Source organism: Nesoenas mayeri (genome assembly GCF_963082525.1).
Source record: "Nesoenas mayeri genome assembly, chromosome: Z".
Taxonomy (NCBI): Eukaryota; Metazoa; Chordata; class Aves; order Columbiformes; family Columbidae; genus Nesoenas; species Nesoenas mayeri.
In genome coordinates, this window is record NC_137542.1 from 53,716,759 (window position 1) to 53,734,591 (window position 17,833).

The window sequence follows — 17,833 nt, forward strand, 5'->3', positions numbered from 1 at the left end:
TACCTTGTTGCAATGCTTTTATAAATTGGTTTTTAAAGAGGAATTCAAAAACCTACTTTTAATCGCTTCAGACTTGATAGAGAGTGGATCTCAACCAAACAAAACCAAAACCCCGCTACAGTACATGCTAGAAGAGACCCAGGAAACAACACCTTGTTAAGAGTCAACTAAAAACAACATTGCAAACCAACGTAGCTCCACCTTCCTGCAATGAATCTTTCAACAATGCAAGGCTAAATCGTCTCTTTCCCGATGATGGAAACCTACTGGAGCACTTTTTGGCAAGGCAATCACCAATATAGAAACAGCACCATGCGGATTGGGAGGGACTGGATAGAAAGTCCCTCTACCTTGGTTTCTCCCTAAGATGTGCAGTCAAACGAAAAATATTTATTTTCACTTTTTTTTTTTTTTTTTTTTTTTTTTTTGAGATCCACGAGTACAAATCCTTTACGTTTTGAAAACGTCTTTTCAATCCTCCTCTGACCATTGAATAGCACGGGGTTTGTTTTTGCATTTAGTATTTATTCTAGTAAGATCCCATGATTGTCTTCACAGTGTTGCTACCATATTACCTTGTGTTTTCAAACATGACTCCGTTCGTTTCATGGAGCAGCTCCTTGCTAGGTTCGTTACAGGGTTGTTAAATAGTTTTCCCCTCTAAATTTCGGAGTCCCAATGCGATTACTTTTCCACTCTCTCCAACAGGGGTGAGGGTAAGGGCAGAAACAACAACAACAGAAATCTGAAAGAATGTTCTTCATGCTTCAATAGGACTGGCTACCATGCTGTTGGGCGTATCTGGCAGTTGAGAGGACATTGATGCTACTTCACTTCCAGTAGAATTGGAACCGGGTCCTCCTTCTGAAAAATTAACCTAAAAAAAAAAATAAAAAAAAAAAAAAACTGTTGTTACAACTGTAACAATCGAAGAAAAGTAGCAGCAGGTAAAGGCAAAAAAGAATGTAAAAATTAATACAGCCGAATGGCCTGATATATTTTCACAGCACACTGTGTCACTTTTGATTTGTTTCGCTTCCCCATTGACTTCAGAGTAATCTCCTTCAGGTTAAATCACGAAGGGAAAAAAAAACAAAACAAAACAAAAAAACAGGTTAAAAAAAAATAAAAAGGAAGACTGAAAAATCAAGCAAATAAACAAACATTAATGAGGCCTTCTTCCCTGTCTTGCAAGAGTGGCAGTCCCAACAGGATGTTCTAGTCAAATATTTAAGAGTGCATATGGTTTTTTTACACAAAACTGCAAGGTCACTTTTTTTCCCTTTTGTGCACATACTAAAATAAACCTGGAAGGAGCACCCAGGAGCACAAGGCATTTGAAACAAGCCATCCTCTTTCATTTCTGATTTGAAGAGGGTGCTGTCTCTTTTTAACGAGAGTTAGTTTGATAAAAAGGGTCACACTTCTCCCTCTTAATGTGCCCCATGGCTCCTGTTAGTTTAGGAGCAGCGTTGGGAAAAGGCATGATTTGAAGGGTAAAGTTTTACTAATTCAAAAGCATTTATTTGGCATATATTTAGGTGTCCGATCTTGTGATTAAGGCCCTTTCCAGATTAAAGACTTATCTTGAACAGTCGATGAACCATCTGTTCCATACACTATTCTTTATTTTAACTCTTCAGTATCACACATTATGTCCAATATATATCAATATTAATCTATCAAATGATCTCTCTACCTGTATGTGTGTGAGTATTTGGGCTATCCATCTTCCATCCTGCCTCTTTTTAAAACAAACAAACAAAAGAACTACTCTATAGAAAAACTCAGTGCATAAAAGGTTTTAAATGTCTCCTGTTCTGTTAAGGCACAATAAATAAGGCAGCCAAAGGAGATGAATTTTTCTGGTGTCTGCTTGACACCTTGATTAATGCAGGAAAACCAGTCGTTGCTCTAGAGGTAAAATGATGCAAACAGCCCTGCTGCTGTGCTGCAGCTTCCCGAGTGAGCACAGTATGCCAGGGGAGAGAAGCGTGCTGCAGCCTGCCACTGGGCAAAAGAAAAGCGATCCTGCGAGAGAGTGTCATAGTAAACTGAAAAGGTGTGAAAACAGTTCTAAACAGGGCTACAAACCTTTGTCTTCCATTGCTTCATGTTGACAAAATGCCCAACAAATCAAAAAAAGGTCTATATCCTTTTTTTTTTTTTCACCATTAAGTACTATTTTGAATCACTGAAGAACTATATATAACATACCTTATTATTCTAAAGATCTGTTTTTAACACACTTAGGCCAGGAAATTGAGTTAAGGCTGAACTTCTGTCCTTAATTCACCTTGTTGGGCCTAAGTATTGTAGGTGATATGGTCCCGTATGAGCTGCCAAATGACGTAGGCATAAGGAAGTGAGTTAAGAACAGAATTTATTCTAGAAGGTCTGTTTTCTTTTGGCTTAAGGCAGTTTATCATACCGTTTGCATTTTTTTCACACGAATATGTACTAATAATTCCATTTTCAAAGTAAAACAGTTGGTCTAAACCCTATATATGCATATATATATGCATATATATATGCATATATATATGCACATATATATGTATAAAGCGGTATATAGATGTCCTTATTTAAAACAAGGACTTCAAAAACTTAATTAAGTTACTGATATCTGTGTGACAAAACAAGGGCACAGGCTGACATCATATGTTTTAAATCCACCCGGTCACATAAAGGCAAAATTGTCCCGAAGTAAGGAGGGGAGAATTTTAGAAACTGCTTTCACAAATGTGCATACAACTAAATGGTATGTGAATAATGTATTAAATCTCTGATAGAGACGTTTTCAAGAGTGTACAAGCTGAGTTAACCTCAGACTAGGGTCGGGCTTTGTCCAGCTCCCACGCAAATCAGCAAGAGCTCTCCTGGGCACTAAGATAGATTTTTCAGCCAGCCCTATTAAATCAATTGAGTTCACCGCATTTACAGAATGCCATTATGCCCACCTTACAATTGCAGGAAAACCCAGCTAGGCTAGATTGCTCATCTTTCTGAGGACATCCAACACCTTTAGAGAAACCCCTATTGCTCTGCCTCGGGTACAGGCTGACCTGCTCCTGCTGGGAATGGACACTTACTAGTTGCTGAAAAGCAGGTTGGTCTATGTCACTCTGCAATGCGAAGTCACTCAGTACTTTCCAGGGCGGCTGGTAACTCTGCACCTCCACCGGGTTCGCCTGTAAACCACCGTCATGTCTCTCCGGACTAGCAGCCACCATCGGAGTTCCTGTCATCCCCTGGATATTCTGTAAACAGCACAGAAAAAGATGTTAATGAGCTTGGTTAACTTTATTGTATATAAGCGCTGAGTCAATAAACTGCTTTCTATCTTATCTATACAGTCGTTTGTATTTGCTTTGTTAATCTGCTGTGAATGTCTTACTCTATTCTGCTCTAGGTCAACCTATTTCTACCCACTGCATTAATCACGGTGGAAGTTTACTTTCTTTCCCTTTAATCCTCCTATTTCTCCCAAGGCATACCCCCTGCGCCCCAACCTTTCTTAAACACGAGCACTCTGTATCGTGGCTTCAGATGCACAGCTCGGCACAAGAAACAGTTAATCATGCTGCCTTTCTATGCCGTATCCAGACTGGTTTTGTTCTGCGTGACCTTAACTGGATCGCATATCCACTGCACTGCAAACCCGAGCTACGTCAGTACCGCACCCTTACCGAAACAAAATAAAGAAAATTTAAAACAAAACAACCCACAACAACAATTAAAAACAAAAAACCACACAAAAAACCCACATATCACAAAATAAATAATAATTTAAAAAAACCCAACAACAACAAAACACACAGAACAAAAACAACAACCACCAGCTCTTGCTATATGCCCTGTGGTACAGGCACTGTGTATAAAATAACTTCAGGCTCCGACGAATAGATTGTTCAGGAGAGTTAATAGCATCGTGTTTTATTGCATTCCAGCAGGGTAAAATGAAACTCCTTAAATTCCACTTAACTAGGCAGCCTTATGAATTAATACTCATTCTCAGGTCAGTCAATATACAGAGGCAGAATAACAGACTCTTCTGCAAGTGGACTAACAACAGCGGGGGGGCGGGGGGAGGGGGGGGAATAAAATAAATAAAATTAGAAAAAGAAAAAAAATTTAAAAAAAATTAAAAAAAAATTTAAAAAAAAAAAAGAAGAAAAAAAGAAAAAAGTTGGCTTAAAATGGAGACAGCCAGTTTGCCCTGTTGAACCTGGCACTTTCCGCTTATTTGCATCATATGTGCATATGCCCCCGGACAAAATCTCTATGCATCTCCGTGTAAGAACTATATCTATTCTAAGTAACCTGTAAATACGATGGTAATTCAAAAACTTTGCATTGCCTTTATATTTTTCTACAGTAAGTGCACTGACAAACACGCACATGTACATTGTATTATAGAAAGTGCTAAGAAAACACATGGAATTTCCCTCTTACTCGTGGGTTTTACTCATGGGTTTACTCCTGTGTAAACCACTGAAGAGGGCGAAAGCGTCATTTTCCCCTCAAGAAGTCCTTTGCATTTGCATTATAAATGTTACACAAGGCTGGGCTTATTACATCCCATAAACTCTGCAGGTCGCAATTCATGGTGCAGAGAAGTTAGTCTAATCCACTACGTATCCTTAGCCCTAGAAAAAGACGTGTTCACTTGAGCAGCCTGCATCGGCTTCTCATCGTGGTCTGTTTTAATTGCACTGACAGTAGAAACAAGCTGATAATAGTTAAGCAGTATCATTTTCTTTGTTATAAGGGAGCTCGCACAAAATCAAGAGCGTCAAACCGACCCCAGAGGCTGACCGGGCTGGATGTAGCCCAGGCGTTTCTCCTCGGAAAGGAAGGCTGCGCACTCTCAGAGGATGAAGCCACTTACAGTTTTGTCATTGGGTTGCTGCTGCTGAAGTTGCTTCATCATAATGCTCCTTTTTTTGTCCTTGCACCGCTTGTTTTGAAACCAAACCCTGATGACCCTCGGACTGAGGCCAGTCATTTCTACCAGTTGCTCTTTCATGAGGGCGTCAGGTCTGGGGTTGGCAGCATAGCAGGTCCTCAAGGTGTGAAGCTGTTTTTCATTAAGGACAGTCCTGACTCGGGTTGTCTTCTCGGGCTGCTTGTGGACGTGGGGTCGCAGAGCTGGCTGTCTGGCAGAGATAGGTTCTGCTGTAAGGGAAGGGGAAAGTAGGAACAGGATCCCCATGAGTAGGAAGCAGGGACTCAGCAGAGGCTATGAATCTAAGCTGGTGGGACAGAGGGAGGTGGAGAGAGAGGGGTGATGAACTCTCTTTCAAAGGCCATTCAAGCAGTCAGATCTATCGGAGTTCCTGCAGCCTCCTCTGCTTTATGCGCTGGTGGAGTGACAGGACTGACATTTCTGACTTCACAGATAATTAATTTGCAAAAACAAACCACCCCCTAAAACACTTAACGACAGAAGCTTGAACCTGCATGAGACTTGACAGTGCGTGGCGAGCTCCCTAAGGTGTGCATGCGCTAGGAAAGGGAGGGGTTTATGTATTTATTTCCTAGGAATCGACAAACCGGATTTCTGACCCGAAAATTAATGAAAGAGTAGTTCTTAAATTAATCATTAATCGGCCCTGCTTCTTGTATACTGAATCTAGCTCAGTTTATCCAGAGGCCGCGATAACATACAATTCCCGGCAGTTTAACGCTTCCAAATCACAGCAAAGTAAGCCAAATATGCTGCACCGTGACTGTGGAGGAAAATCCTGCGAGAGCCCCGTATCCCAGAGCTTGGAAGACGAGAGACTCTTTTAGAAAGTGGAGGTCCTACGTGAATTTATGTCAACTTCTGACGAATACTAAAAAATATTAATGTTTTGACAGTTCTTTAAAAGAGGAACAAGCGCAGCAACTCGTGGAAACCGCCAAGAAATGCAAACGTATGCTGAGCATCACATCAAGAGCTTGAAGTGTTCGTGTGATTCTGCTGTTCTTCTACGTATTGTGTAGCTCTAGCTATCTAGATGTAATTTGACTACCTTTTTACTTCCCTCCCCCCTAAAATCCTGGTTCGGCAATATTCAGAATTGCTTACTTTTGTACACTCGGCTTTCGACTTTTCTGATTATAACAATAAATCAGCAAATGCGATGAAAACAATGCGAACTCTTCAAATATTAGCAGAATTGTACTTGCCAACTCAATGTGCCTTTCGGAGACGTGCACAAACACACTACAGGGAGCAAGCACAGTCTCTCAAAAATTCTGCCGTGATCAGCTACGGGATTATTTCTCCCTATATATAGATACGTAACTTGAAAGCAGCTCAGAAGCGGGAAAGGGGGCCTTTTAAACGCTTGTAAATAACCTTTCTAGTTACAGTTACTTGCACAGATATAGTGCCGGCCAACCTTGAATTGTCCAGCCGAGTTTGCCTCAGGGATGTGTCCCTTCCTAAACCTAAGCGTCTCTGAATATCGGATGTAGCCGTCGAGAACTAAAACTTTAAGCAAAGTTATAAGGTGGGGTGATTCTGAAGTTACAATGCTGAGGTTTAAGATGAAATTCTCATCAAATCACATAAAACGTTTCAAGAAGGCACAGTCACTTTAAAAGGCAATTACCGAAGATTAGCTTGTTGACAGTTTTAAATTACAGCCTAAGTGCTCGCCTGTAGTTATTAAGTCTATCTCTTTTCTGTTCCCGCTTCGACCAGTGCTTAAACTAGCTTTTCCACACACTCAGGAGGCAGAGGGGTCTGTGTCTTGCCGCAGACCTGCTTCCTGCAGCGGCTCATCCCCTCTCCGACTTAGGCTCCTGGCTGTTCCGGGCTCGCGGGGGGGCAACTCCAGCACCCAGTGAGCTGTCGGAGCAGGAGGGGTGCAAGCTATGGGAGTGCGGCCCCCTGGGTGGGTGTCTCCGCCTCACACGTACCGCATACGCGGACATTCCTCACCGCAGCCAGACTCGCGGCAGCCCCGGGCGCGGGAGACGCCGCCGCACCGTCGCTCCGCGGGTGCGCACGCTTGGGGCCGCCTTTCTGCGGGAGCACAGGACCCGCTGCAAGTGGCGGACGTTCCTCCGCCAGGCGCCGGGCCTGGCGGCGCCGAACCCCGCAAGCTTCCACGGCGCCGGGTGCGGGCGGTACCTGCCATCTGCAGCGGCCGGGCGGGATGCAGGGGGCTGAGGGGGTCCCCGGTGCCCAGGCTGGCCCGCTCCACCACGTCGTGGTCCGCCCGGCAGAAGAGGCCGTCCTCCCGTAGAGCGAATTCATCGCCGGGGATGAGCTGACGGCTGCAGGCCACGCAGCGGAAACACTCGATGTGGTACACCTTGGTGCGGGCGCGCATCACGAAGTCATTCTTGCTGAAGCCGATGCTGCACTTGGCGCACTTGATGCCGTATAACCTGAGCAGGGCCCAGCCCAGAAAGTAGAAGGGAGGGAAGGAGGGAGAGAACGGGAGGGGGAAGGGGAGGGAAGGGAAGAGGGGGGTGGCAGAGAGGAGAAAGGAAAGGAGAAAAGAAAGAAAGAGGTTTTCACTCCCGCTCGTGGGTAGCCCCGTGGCCCCATGTAGACGCGCCACACGAATTCCACTTGTTAAATAACCCTTGAAAATACAGAAGCCAGAAGAAGAAAGGAATAACACGGGTTAATTTGCTGCCAGTGTACTGATCCTCAGTCCGTAAAAGGCATTGGGGACCCGGACACATCGGTGAACAAGGAAAAGGGAGAGGGATGGGCTGGCGGAGGTGGGCGGCAAAACGGAGGGAGAAACAAAAAAAGCGACCCCCTTCCTTCCCGAGGAGATGCCGAACTCTCCCTTCTGCCCCAAAGCCCAGTCTGCACCAGGCGAGGGGCTGGCCCTGCCCTCTCTCTCCTTTCTGACGGAGGGGGCACCCGACCTAGCCTGGCCCGGAGCTGAACGGGACCGCCCGTGCAAACACCGGGCAAACGTGAGGCTAGCGAAGCTGCCATGCAGTCCCCACGCACAAAAGCGTGGACCTCACCAAATGGTGTTATTTTTTCGAGGAATCCATTCAGGACTTTTACTGCTTAATGCATTTACGGGCTGCCGGCAGCTTAGTCCCTAGGACGCTGCAGGGCTGGCTCTGCCAGCGACCGGGACTCTTCCCCGCGTGCTCTCCCAACGCGGTTCGTTTCATACCAAATTTCACACACCCTGCTTTCTATATACATATGCTCACACAGTAGTGTAGGTCTTCCCCTGCCGCCCTCTATTAAAAGACATTTTGGGTGCTCTGGCTCCGCAGCACCCCCCCTACCTGAGCCTCACTGGCCTGTCTCCCCCACCATGCTGACGCTCCCACCTTGAGCAGGGACTCAAGCCCTCCGGCAGCAGCAAAGGAGCAACTTCTCACTGACATCTGTACAGGGCATATTAGGGGTTTCTGGGGTTACAAGCAGGAGTGGGTGGTGAGTTCCTCGTCTCCCCTGGAGGAGAGCGGGACAGTTCATGCATCAGCAAATGAACAGGAGAAAATGCTCAAACTCGGATGTCTAGCTAGAACTATACAGTCTCTGGGCTCCTGCCGGGTGCTCCTTAGCCATCCTCCTGATATTAAGTAAAATTAACGTTTCCGCAAATGTATGAATATATGTACATATGGATACACAAGGTCCACAGAACTGCAAAACTGTTATTAAAACTGAGTTAATTTTCATCCCCACACATTTCATCATCAGTATGCTTCCTTAGAGATACAGACTGTGATGTATGTTTGTCGCTATAGACGTTTATTTACACACATCTTTAGCTGCTATGGTTATAGAGGTGTGCTCATCCTATATCATAAGCTACATATTACCGAGAAGAAAAAACACAAAACGAAACAAAAACCCAAACAACCAAACAACCAGCTAAGCGGCTAAACAACAAAACTATGGCAAAAAATATATGCATTAATAAGTACAAAAAATGCGGGGGTTGCCCACATGCCTGACAATTATAGATTGGCTTACGATCTAATTCAAAGTCGTCTGGCACATAACGTAGAACTTACTTTTAAAATTTTAGCAAATTAAATGTACTCCGTATTAATTAATTAAAAGAGGTGATTTTTGTTGTTGTTTAAATTTCTCCCTCTGAGTTCTTACAGGGGGGAAATGAGCACATCTCAGTCCAAACATCTTCCTTTCACTTTAAATTATGAAAGAACAACATTTAAGAGCAAGGACCCAAAGGAAAGAAAGAGAGAAAGAAAGGAAAAGAAAGAGAGAGAGAAAGAGAGAGAGAAAGGGAAAAAGAGAGAGAGAAAGCGAGAGAGGAAGAGAGTAAGATAGAGAGAAAAAGAGAGAGAAAGAGAGAGAGGAAGAGAGAAAGAAAGAGAGAAAGAAAGGAAAAGAAAGAAAGATTTAAAAAAAAAAAAAAGTGGGCTGTTTTTCATCACGGTAAAACTTCGAGAGTAATCTCACAACATGGCTTGAAGGAATGATCTGCTTATGAATTGTGCACTGGAGAAGGAAAGACTCAAGTGCTTTATCGCAATTGAGCGTTACAAAGAAACTAGAAAAGATGTTTTAGCTGGCTACATAGGCATTTGCTGCCAAAACTTTCAGTAAAAATATTACTGTCCATACTTCAGTGTCATACCAAGTTCTGGTTTGACAAACCCAGTAGACAACACTGAAACGGATCACTATGACCCAGGAGCACAAATAATAAACACACTCGAAATTCCTCCTTTGGTTTCTCTATAGTGTCAGGATTGGCAAGTCTCACATTTTATCAGTTACCAGATTTTAATGTGAGGAAGGAAGCGGTTCCATTATCTAAATATACCCAATTGTTCGCGAACAGATGATGGGCAATTTGATCTGCTCTGTCTAATTCATCAGTATAGATAAGATAAGAGAGAAAAGGCAGTCAGATATCACCAAAGGGGTTAATATTTAAAAAGATTAAATGTCTGTTATTTTAGTGAAGAAACATTTTGAGAAACATTTCGGTCTAGGTTTTAACCTACCCAGAAAAGGATCCTTTATTCAGAAGGAAACTTGCCTTTTGGTTTTGTTTTTCTTTTGCCTTTTTTATTTTTATCCCCCCCCCCCCCCCCCCCCCCCCCCGATAGGCTTTAAATTGTTTTGTTTGGGGGTTTGTTTGGTTGGTTGGGTTTTTTTGGTTGGTTGGTTGTTCTGTTTCTGTTCCGCCCCCCCCCCCCCCCCCCCCCACCTTGGTGTATTTTTATGGCATATATACTTTATACTTGACGTTCCTTTCTTATTAATGCCATTGTGCCTTTGCAAAAACAAGAGAGTTGCTTTTCTCTGGTTGTGTTAAAAAGCGATTAGATCCGTGTTGCTCACAGCATCCACACTATTGAAAATATTCTCCATTAACTACGTTTTCACAGTTTGTTAGAACCATAAGGATGCATTGCAGAGTCCTAAGAAGGGTCCCACACATTCACTAGCTGTTCCCGAATGAAGTTTTGTTTATACAGAGATTTGCATTTTAATCTGTGGAATAAAAAACTTGACTCTAAATTTCCTCTCGCCTATCTATGTGGAAATCACTTAAAAACATAACAATTGTCTTTTCAGTCTCTTTCTCACATTTTTTCATCTTCCTGACTCTGTCAGATTTAGCAAGTTAAAAGAAAAAAAAAAATCACACCGAATAATTAAACAATGGCGTAAACAATTAAATGGCGTACCTGATATAATCTCTTTTACAGTAGGTTTTGCCATCCCTAACAAAGCACGTACAGGTCTCGTCCAAATATTGATTACACTCTGCACACTTCAAACACGCCGCATGCCATTCCAAATCCGGAGAAACCCTCAGAATATACTGATCGTGAATTTGATTGCCGCAACCAACACATAGGGAAATCAGGCGTTTTTCTGAAATGAAAATAAATACATGATTGACTAACCGTTTACTCTCCTACAGAGATAAACACACTGTTAGTGTCGCTCCCTTATAGAGTGTACTCTGAGAGTGGTTTTTTTGTTTTGTTTTGTTTTTAAGAGTATTACACTTTTGTATGGTAATTGAAGTGTGCCATCCAAACCTTGCCTCGTTTAGAAAGCAGGCTGAACATATGTTAAAATGCAGATGTGAACAGTCTTCGTAATGAAGGTCCTCATTTCTCAAGCCTTACACAGAATTAAAACTCCGAACTCTCTCGTTGTTTTATTTGTATTTTATTGACTGCTTATTTGAATTCCTTTCTTCACGGGGAGAGCACCTACATGTTTGATTTCATTTTTTAAGAGGCTCTGACTGGAAACGATGAACGCGTGGCTGGGTGCGCTCCCCATTCAGCCCTTTGCCATAGGAGAGGGGCCCGAGGCTGTTAGAAAGACCAAGCATCATTACGGTTGTCACTTGCTTTCTTTTGCAAAGTCTAATGCTAATTCCCCTAGATCGGACTAGGTGCTATATAGCCAGACAGCCTCACCGTAGTCTAGCACGAAGAAAATTTAAGGCTCCGTGTCTGGAGATGCCATTAAAATCCTTCCTGCTCCCCAAACTTTAAAAAAGAGCAGGACCCTAGTCTATTAACATACAAGGCTACGAGGTTAAAACATAGCAAGCATGCAGGCATGGCAACAAAGGCATCTTCTCTATCATTCAAATGAAGTTCAGCTCTTTGGCAGTTCGCCTGAGACGATTACAATAGACAGCACATTTATTCCAACAACGGTAAAAATTCCGCCTTACTTTTTGGTGGGTCTCCCATGTCTCCCATATCTGTAAGAGGGTGTAATGTCCACAGTGAAATGGTGTACGGTTTCGTTTTAAGACACCAAGTAGGTTTGAGAGCTGTCGCTAAAAATAAAAATAAATTAAAAATAATAAAACAGTAGAAGTAGTAAAAACAAAGGAAAAAAAAAAAACTTGGAAAAAAAAAGGCAAAATAAAACACCACCAGCGTGGGAGACACTGTCAGGGCTGCGGAGAGAGAAGGGGGCGCACGGCGAGGCGCCGTGCGGGGTGCTGCGCCGGGGGCGCGGCGGGGTCCGGCCGCGCGGAGCGGTGCGGGAGCGGTGCGGGAGCGGTGCAGAAGCGGAGCGGGAGCGGTGCAGTGCGATGAGATGCCGGAGCGGTGCGGCGGAGTGGCGGTGCCGGACTGAGCGCTGGCGGCTCGGGCACTCGCCTCGCCCTTATCTCTTACTCAAACTTCTCTGCTCCAACTCAGCCCGCTCGCCATTGGCCTGACGTCATGAGCGGGGACGTCACGCCTGCGCGGCGCCCATTGGCTGCGGACGGCGGGCGCAGCTGTTCTGATTATCATATTTCAGCGTCTGGCGGCGCGGCAGCCCCGGCTCGGGCTCTCGGAGGCAACTTTTCCTCGCTCCTCATTTGTATTTCCCTTTATACTTTCTTCTTGTCGCTCTCCTCCATCCCCGCCGCTTATCTCCCGTCACACCTTTCATTTTCCTTCCCGGGCCCGATCGGTCTCCTCCACCCTTTCCCCCTCTCGGTTTTGCCGTGGCATATTTACCATTTCCATTTATATATATTTTTTGGGGGGAAGGAGGGTGTTTGGGATGGTGATGTTAAACCAACTATTTCCTTTTCGAGGATTTATTTTTCCTAGGCGGGAGACGCCGCTCCGGTTTGCCCAGGCGAAGCTTCCCTGAGCGGGGAGAAAGGGCATGCTGGCTGGTCATGGCCCCAGCCATGAGATGGGACTATTTGTTCTCCAGCCTCCTTGTTCCTTAAAATTGCGGATAAAAGCTTCATGTATTTCAGTTAAACACAAGATCGAAGAAGGTACAAATATTTACCTTAAATTGTCTCTGAACACTCTCTCAATTCTATTTATATTTCCAATCCCTTTAGGATCCTTTGGGGTTTTTTTTGTTTTGTTTTTGTTTTTGTTTTTTCCTCTCCTTTCCTCAATCTGTAAATAGAAGCGCATCCTGTGTTTAGGGTGTTCACGAGTTTTCGTAGGTTGGCTGGGAATGGAGATTCTCGGAGAAAAGTGAAGAAATGTTGCCTTTCCCCGTGGAGAATCCCTTAACATTCTTATTAAAAAAAAAAAAAAAAAAAGAGGGAGAAGACGTGGACTCCGTCGTTTGCGCGACTCTGAGGCGCTGCTCCCTGCAGACGATGTGGGAAGCTCGGACCCGAGAGCCGCGGCCGGGTGCGGTGCAGTGCGATGCCCGCGCCCCAGCTGCGCATCGGCACACGGTGCCCCGCAGGCCGCCCCGTCGGGCACCGGCCCCCGCGGGGCTGTGTTTTCCAGCAGACGATTATATGGAGGCTTCCCAAAACAGCCAAAATGCGATTTTCCCGTGGGCACGGGTTTCTTTGTGTATGTTTTTCAAAGGACAGACTCCGCTTAGGCTACACGGTACCTTTCTTTTAGTGTGTGCGCGAATCTGTAGCCGCTCCCGAGCGTGTCCATCCCAAACCCTTCTCAGTTCTCTCCCTTCCTCCATCTTAAACGTCCCCTTTGAGTTTGTTTAGATACCATTTTTGTGTTCTGTTCCATATGGGCTGTTACACCGCCTTCATCAACGTAGCGCAAAAGTGCCTTCCAATCACTACTCATCAGGAAAATATACTTTTTTCAAAGTCCTTTTTTTTTTTTTTTTTTTTTAAAGGCAACCAAGTATGAGTGAAAGAGTCAAAGCCATATTCATGTTGAATATCTTCCTACGGGGAAACCTAGTTACAAGGAAACAGCCAAGAAAAAGTTCTGAAACTCTAATTTGCTAATGAGACAGCTACTAAACAACGGACCTCCTCGGATGAAACAGCTACCTAACAACTGACCTCCTTGGAATTCTAACTTAGTTGGCGAGATGTTTTGTTTTCCTCAGTCGAGGAGCAAACGCACCCTCCAGTTTTATTTCAAAGAAGTGGGACCCAAAGTTGCCACTTGTAGAGATGACTAAGCTGTCTCGAAATGATGTCAAGATAGTGTCAGGAGGCAAATATATGGCTGCAAACACACACACAGTTACTTTACATATTCGACGTTTAAGTAAACAGTGGGAAATGCTACTCTGCTAGGTGATCAGTTCTACACTCAATAAACTGGCGATATGCATATAGTTTGGGATATTTATGTACATGCATATATATAAAAGAGACTAGGTATACGTATACTTTATAATTCTGCGTGTTAGCTGAGTAAACCAAAAAGCAATTATCAGGCATTACTGCTGATGCTGGCAGATTCGGACAGCCTGGCACTTGTTTGGGACAAACCTTGGGTAATGGCCAATTTAACTTAAATCGACTCGGACTGCGCTGTCACCCCTATATGCCTCTAGCCCGGGAACTGAGGAGTACCACCGTGCCCCGTTCCTCTCCGTGTTCCCGCGGCCCGCAGCGGTCGGGGGCACACCCCGCAGCCCCCGCCGCTCTGCGCGACTACCTCCCCCGCGGGGCCGCCCTGAGCGGTGCGGTGCGCAGCAGCGGCACCGGCGTGGCGGGGCATCACCCTCCGCGGGGAACCGCTACCCCGCCCAGGCGCCCGATCCCAGCCGCCCTCTCCCCGCGCAGGCAGCGCGGGCGGAGCGGCGACCTCTGCTGGCCGAGGGGCGAGAGGCCGCAACCGCGCAGGGTGGGCGCGTTTCGGACCTTTTGTGCCTTTCCGCCTGGTACTCTGCAAACATCATCTTGTCTTCCCCTACACGGGGCAGTCCCCCTCCGCCCCCTGACCTCCCTCCCCTCCTGTCCCTGCCCCCCCCCCCCCCCCCCCTTCCCTCTGGAAGTGACCTCGCGGGCTGCGAGATGGGGAAATATCGGAGCAAATAAATTAAAAAAAAAACCCGAGTCATCCCAATGACTGAAAAAAATATCCATGTATTTTATAAAAGACGGAAACGGGAAAGGTGCTTTTCCGTACTGCGTCCTATACATCTTCCCCCATCAATGTCTGTATTTCTTTTAAAAATTTGACCTGATTAAAACACAACCCCTCCCAGCTCTGAAATAACGCACCTCGTTTTCTACCGTTATACCTTTGTTTGAAAAAAGTCCAGTCTGCTTTTAATTCTGTTAACCCCCAGCCCCTAACTTCTGGGGATTTAACTACTACTTCTGGGGGAGGTGATTATATGTTAAGCTTGATCTTTGCAAAGGATGTACAATAAGTGAGAAACCTGTCGCCGCCCCAACAAACCGGGATTGGGAAGAAAAGGAGAGCTTTGATTAAGGTTTTTTTTCCCCCCTTCTTTGCTACTGATTCGCTTACTGTGTATTCGATTCGCGTTCCCAGGAAGGCGAAGCTCTATATTTAGCCAGCATCAGAATCGGGTTTAAGGGAGTGGAATAATGAGTGGAACTGCCAGTTTTAATGAATAAGGTATTTAGCAAAAAAAGCCTGCTGAAGGATTTCTCTTTTATGATATCAATATGCACGTGAATGGGAAGACATAAAACGGGATTTGTACGTATTTGAGACAGTTTAGAATTTTTTTTTTCTTTTTTGTTTTTGTTTTTCCTTTAATTTTCTTATTTGTTTTCTTTTGGGGAGGGGACTGGAGGAGCCCGCTAAAACTCGGTGGTTCTGTACAGCAATCAATAGCTTTCACCACGTTGAGGGGCTCAAATGAGATTATATGCATTCGAGGGAAGGGAAGGCAAGGGAAGGGAAGGAAAGGGAGAGGGGGGGAACCAAACCCCAAACAGACAGCGGCTATTAACCCTTTCCATTCCGTGAAGAACAGCTATAAATTCTGTCTTGTGTTTGCTTAGTGGAGAAAAACAGGGCGGCTTCCCAGGAGGGAACGAGAAGAGGGAGAAAACAAAAACAAAACAAACCCAAACAAACAAAACCAAAACAGCTTTGGGAAATGATTAAAGAGGTAGTGCTGGTTTCGGAAGGGAGGCAGGATCAGGGACTGGGTGAGATGCCCTTTGGCGGCCAGTGCTGCGGCAGAACCGGGATGCGGCGGCCGAGCCCCACATACTAACGGGGCATCGGGAGGGTTCCCATCCCTTCTGCCCGGGCCCATCGCGGTGACTGTCTCAGGGCTCAGACCCGGGGACCTGGCCATAAGAAGTGTGTCCCCCCAACACAGCTACTCCAGCTCCAGTTGGCAGGGCAGTTTTTGTCCCACTGCATCGTGGTGGCTCCTTCAGTGAGATCCAGCTTAAAACTTTTCTCGAGGAGCTTTGGGCCAGAAAGACACTTTTCAAGAAGAGTCTCGGTTTGGGTTCCCAGAAGTCCAGTTCTCCACTCACTGCCTCGTGCGATGCGGCGAGGAGACCAGGGCTGAGCCAGTGCAATATGCCGAGAGGGGAAAAAGGTTTCCACAAGGCTGAAACTGGAAACAACACAGCGGGGAAATCAATCACGAAATGTATTAGCTGCTCCGGGGTGTAGGCTTTGATTCATCTAGAGGTGTGCGATCTTTAATCTTCAAGTCTTAGCTACTGCAAGTGAGGGAGAAGTGTACCGTAACAGCACTAAATCTATCAAAACACAAGAAAACCTGTCAGTGGGCTTCTGCACGCCCAGGAAACCTTCGTGACTCTAATAATACAATTTGGCTTATTAAATCGCGCTACTGCCTAAAAAAAAAAAAAAAAAAAAAAAAAAAGGGCCATTCTTTCCCTCCTGAAGCCATTTCGGAATGCACTCTCCTTCACAGGATTGGCTCGCGGCCTCGGTCTCGGTTTAATTTGGTCCAAAATCGGTACACTGTGACGGAGAGAGTGGGTAAGGGAGCAAGGTCTTTGACAGTTGAGGGAAAATATCCCCAAAAAATTTGGCGGGAGGAAAATCCCTTAAAGATGTTAAGAAGGTGGCAGACCGCGGATCGGGCCGAGCGATCCGGAACACGACCGGAAAAGCCAAATTTCTTTTCAGCCCAGTGCCGCCTGGCCTCAGCAGCGGCAGACACGGGCTCACACGGAGGGTGAGGCGGGTCGGGGATATTTATTGCTTTAAACTTTCCCCTTTGTTATCTTCCCCGTGTCAGGAAGTGTACAAGGACAGGAAATACAGCGGCGATTTTGTCTCCGGGGTGAACAGAAATCTCTGGGTAACGAGGGAGTTTAAGGCTCGCTTTCCAGTTCTGGCTCTGGCGGGCATCTCGCCGAGGGGGATCGGGCCCTTTCGTTCACCTCCGCAGACCGTGGGGAGCCGTGGGGGGAGGCAGCGAGCCGAGACCTCCCCTGTGACAGCCCCAAAGGGCGCCTGGCCCGCAGCTCCTGGCCCACGTCGGGGGCCAAACTGCCGGGTGAGGGAGGATGCGGACCAGAGGCAAAACTCTCTCCCCCACTAGTCTGTCTTGCCATGAGTGTGCGTGAGGGACACCCCACTCCTATCCCCTCGTAAACAGGCTCGTTCCCACTGGAAATTTGCCTCTCCGAAATAACATCCAGCAGATTCCCGGTTCACCGCTGCTACAATGGTCGCTTCTTCAAGAAAACAGCCCAGACCCTCAGCTCTGGAGTGTGGCTTTGGAAAGAAAACAAATAAACAAACCAACCCCCAAAACAATAACCCCTACAACAACTAAAATTTACCCCCCCCCTCCCTTCTTATTAATAACATCCTCATCATCAACAACAGTAACAAGAACAACAGCAGCACGAGCAGCAGCCGAGGTGGGCGTGGGGCTCGGTACGGTGGGGCCCGCTGTCGCTGCGGGAAGCTGCGGGGTGGGAGAGGGTTGTCCACTCCCTGTCCACCTCGCCCCGGCCCGGGACACAGGGGAACCCCCGAGGCGCGTTCTGCCGGGGCCGCGGCGCCTCGCCGGGCGGCAGAGAGCGGGCACCTTCGCTCCGCGCTACTCCGCGCCTCTCTGCTTCCCAGGCTCTCTGCTTCCCAGCCGGCGGGACACCGCTGCCCGCTCCGCGCGGTTCCACAGAGGGGCACCCCGCTGCGCGGGCCGCCCACTGCAGGGCAAAAGCGA

General features: G+C 46.3%; 1 protein-coding gene across 1 annotated transcript; it reads right to left on the reverse strand.

The window, feature by feature from the left end:
• Positions 1–302: 302 nt before the first annotated feature.
• ISL1 (ISL LIM homeobox 1) lies at positions 303–12,280 on the reverse strand. Its single transcript, XM_080362947.1, has 6 exons — positions 11,670–12,280; positions 10,657–10,846; positions 7,130–7,389; positions 4,892–5,178; positions 3,093–3,260; positions 303–877 (listed from the first exon to the last, which is right to left on the reverse strand). Exons 1-6 carry the CDS (start codon positions 11,695–11,697, stop codon positions 761–763), a joined length of 1,050 nt encoding a protein of 349 aa, XP_080219073.1. The 5' UTR covers positions 11,698–12,280; the 3' UTR covers positions 303–760.
• Positions 12,281–17,833: the final 5,553 nt, after the last annotated feature.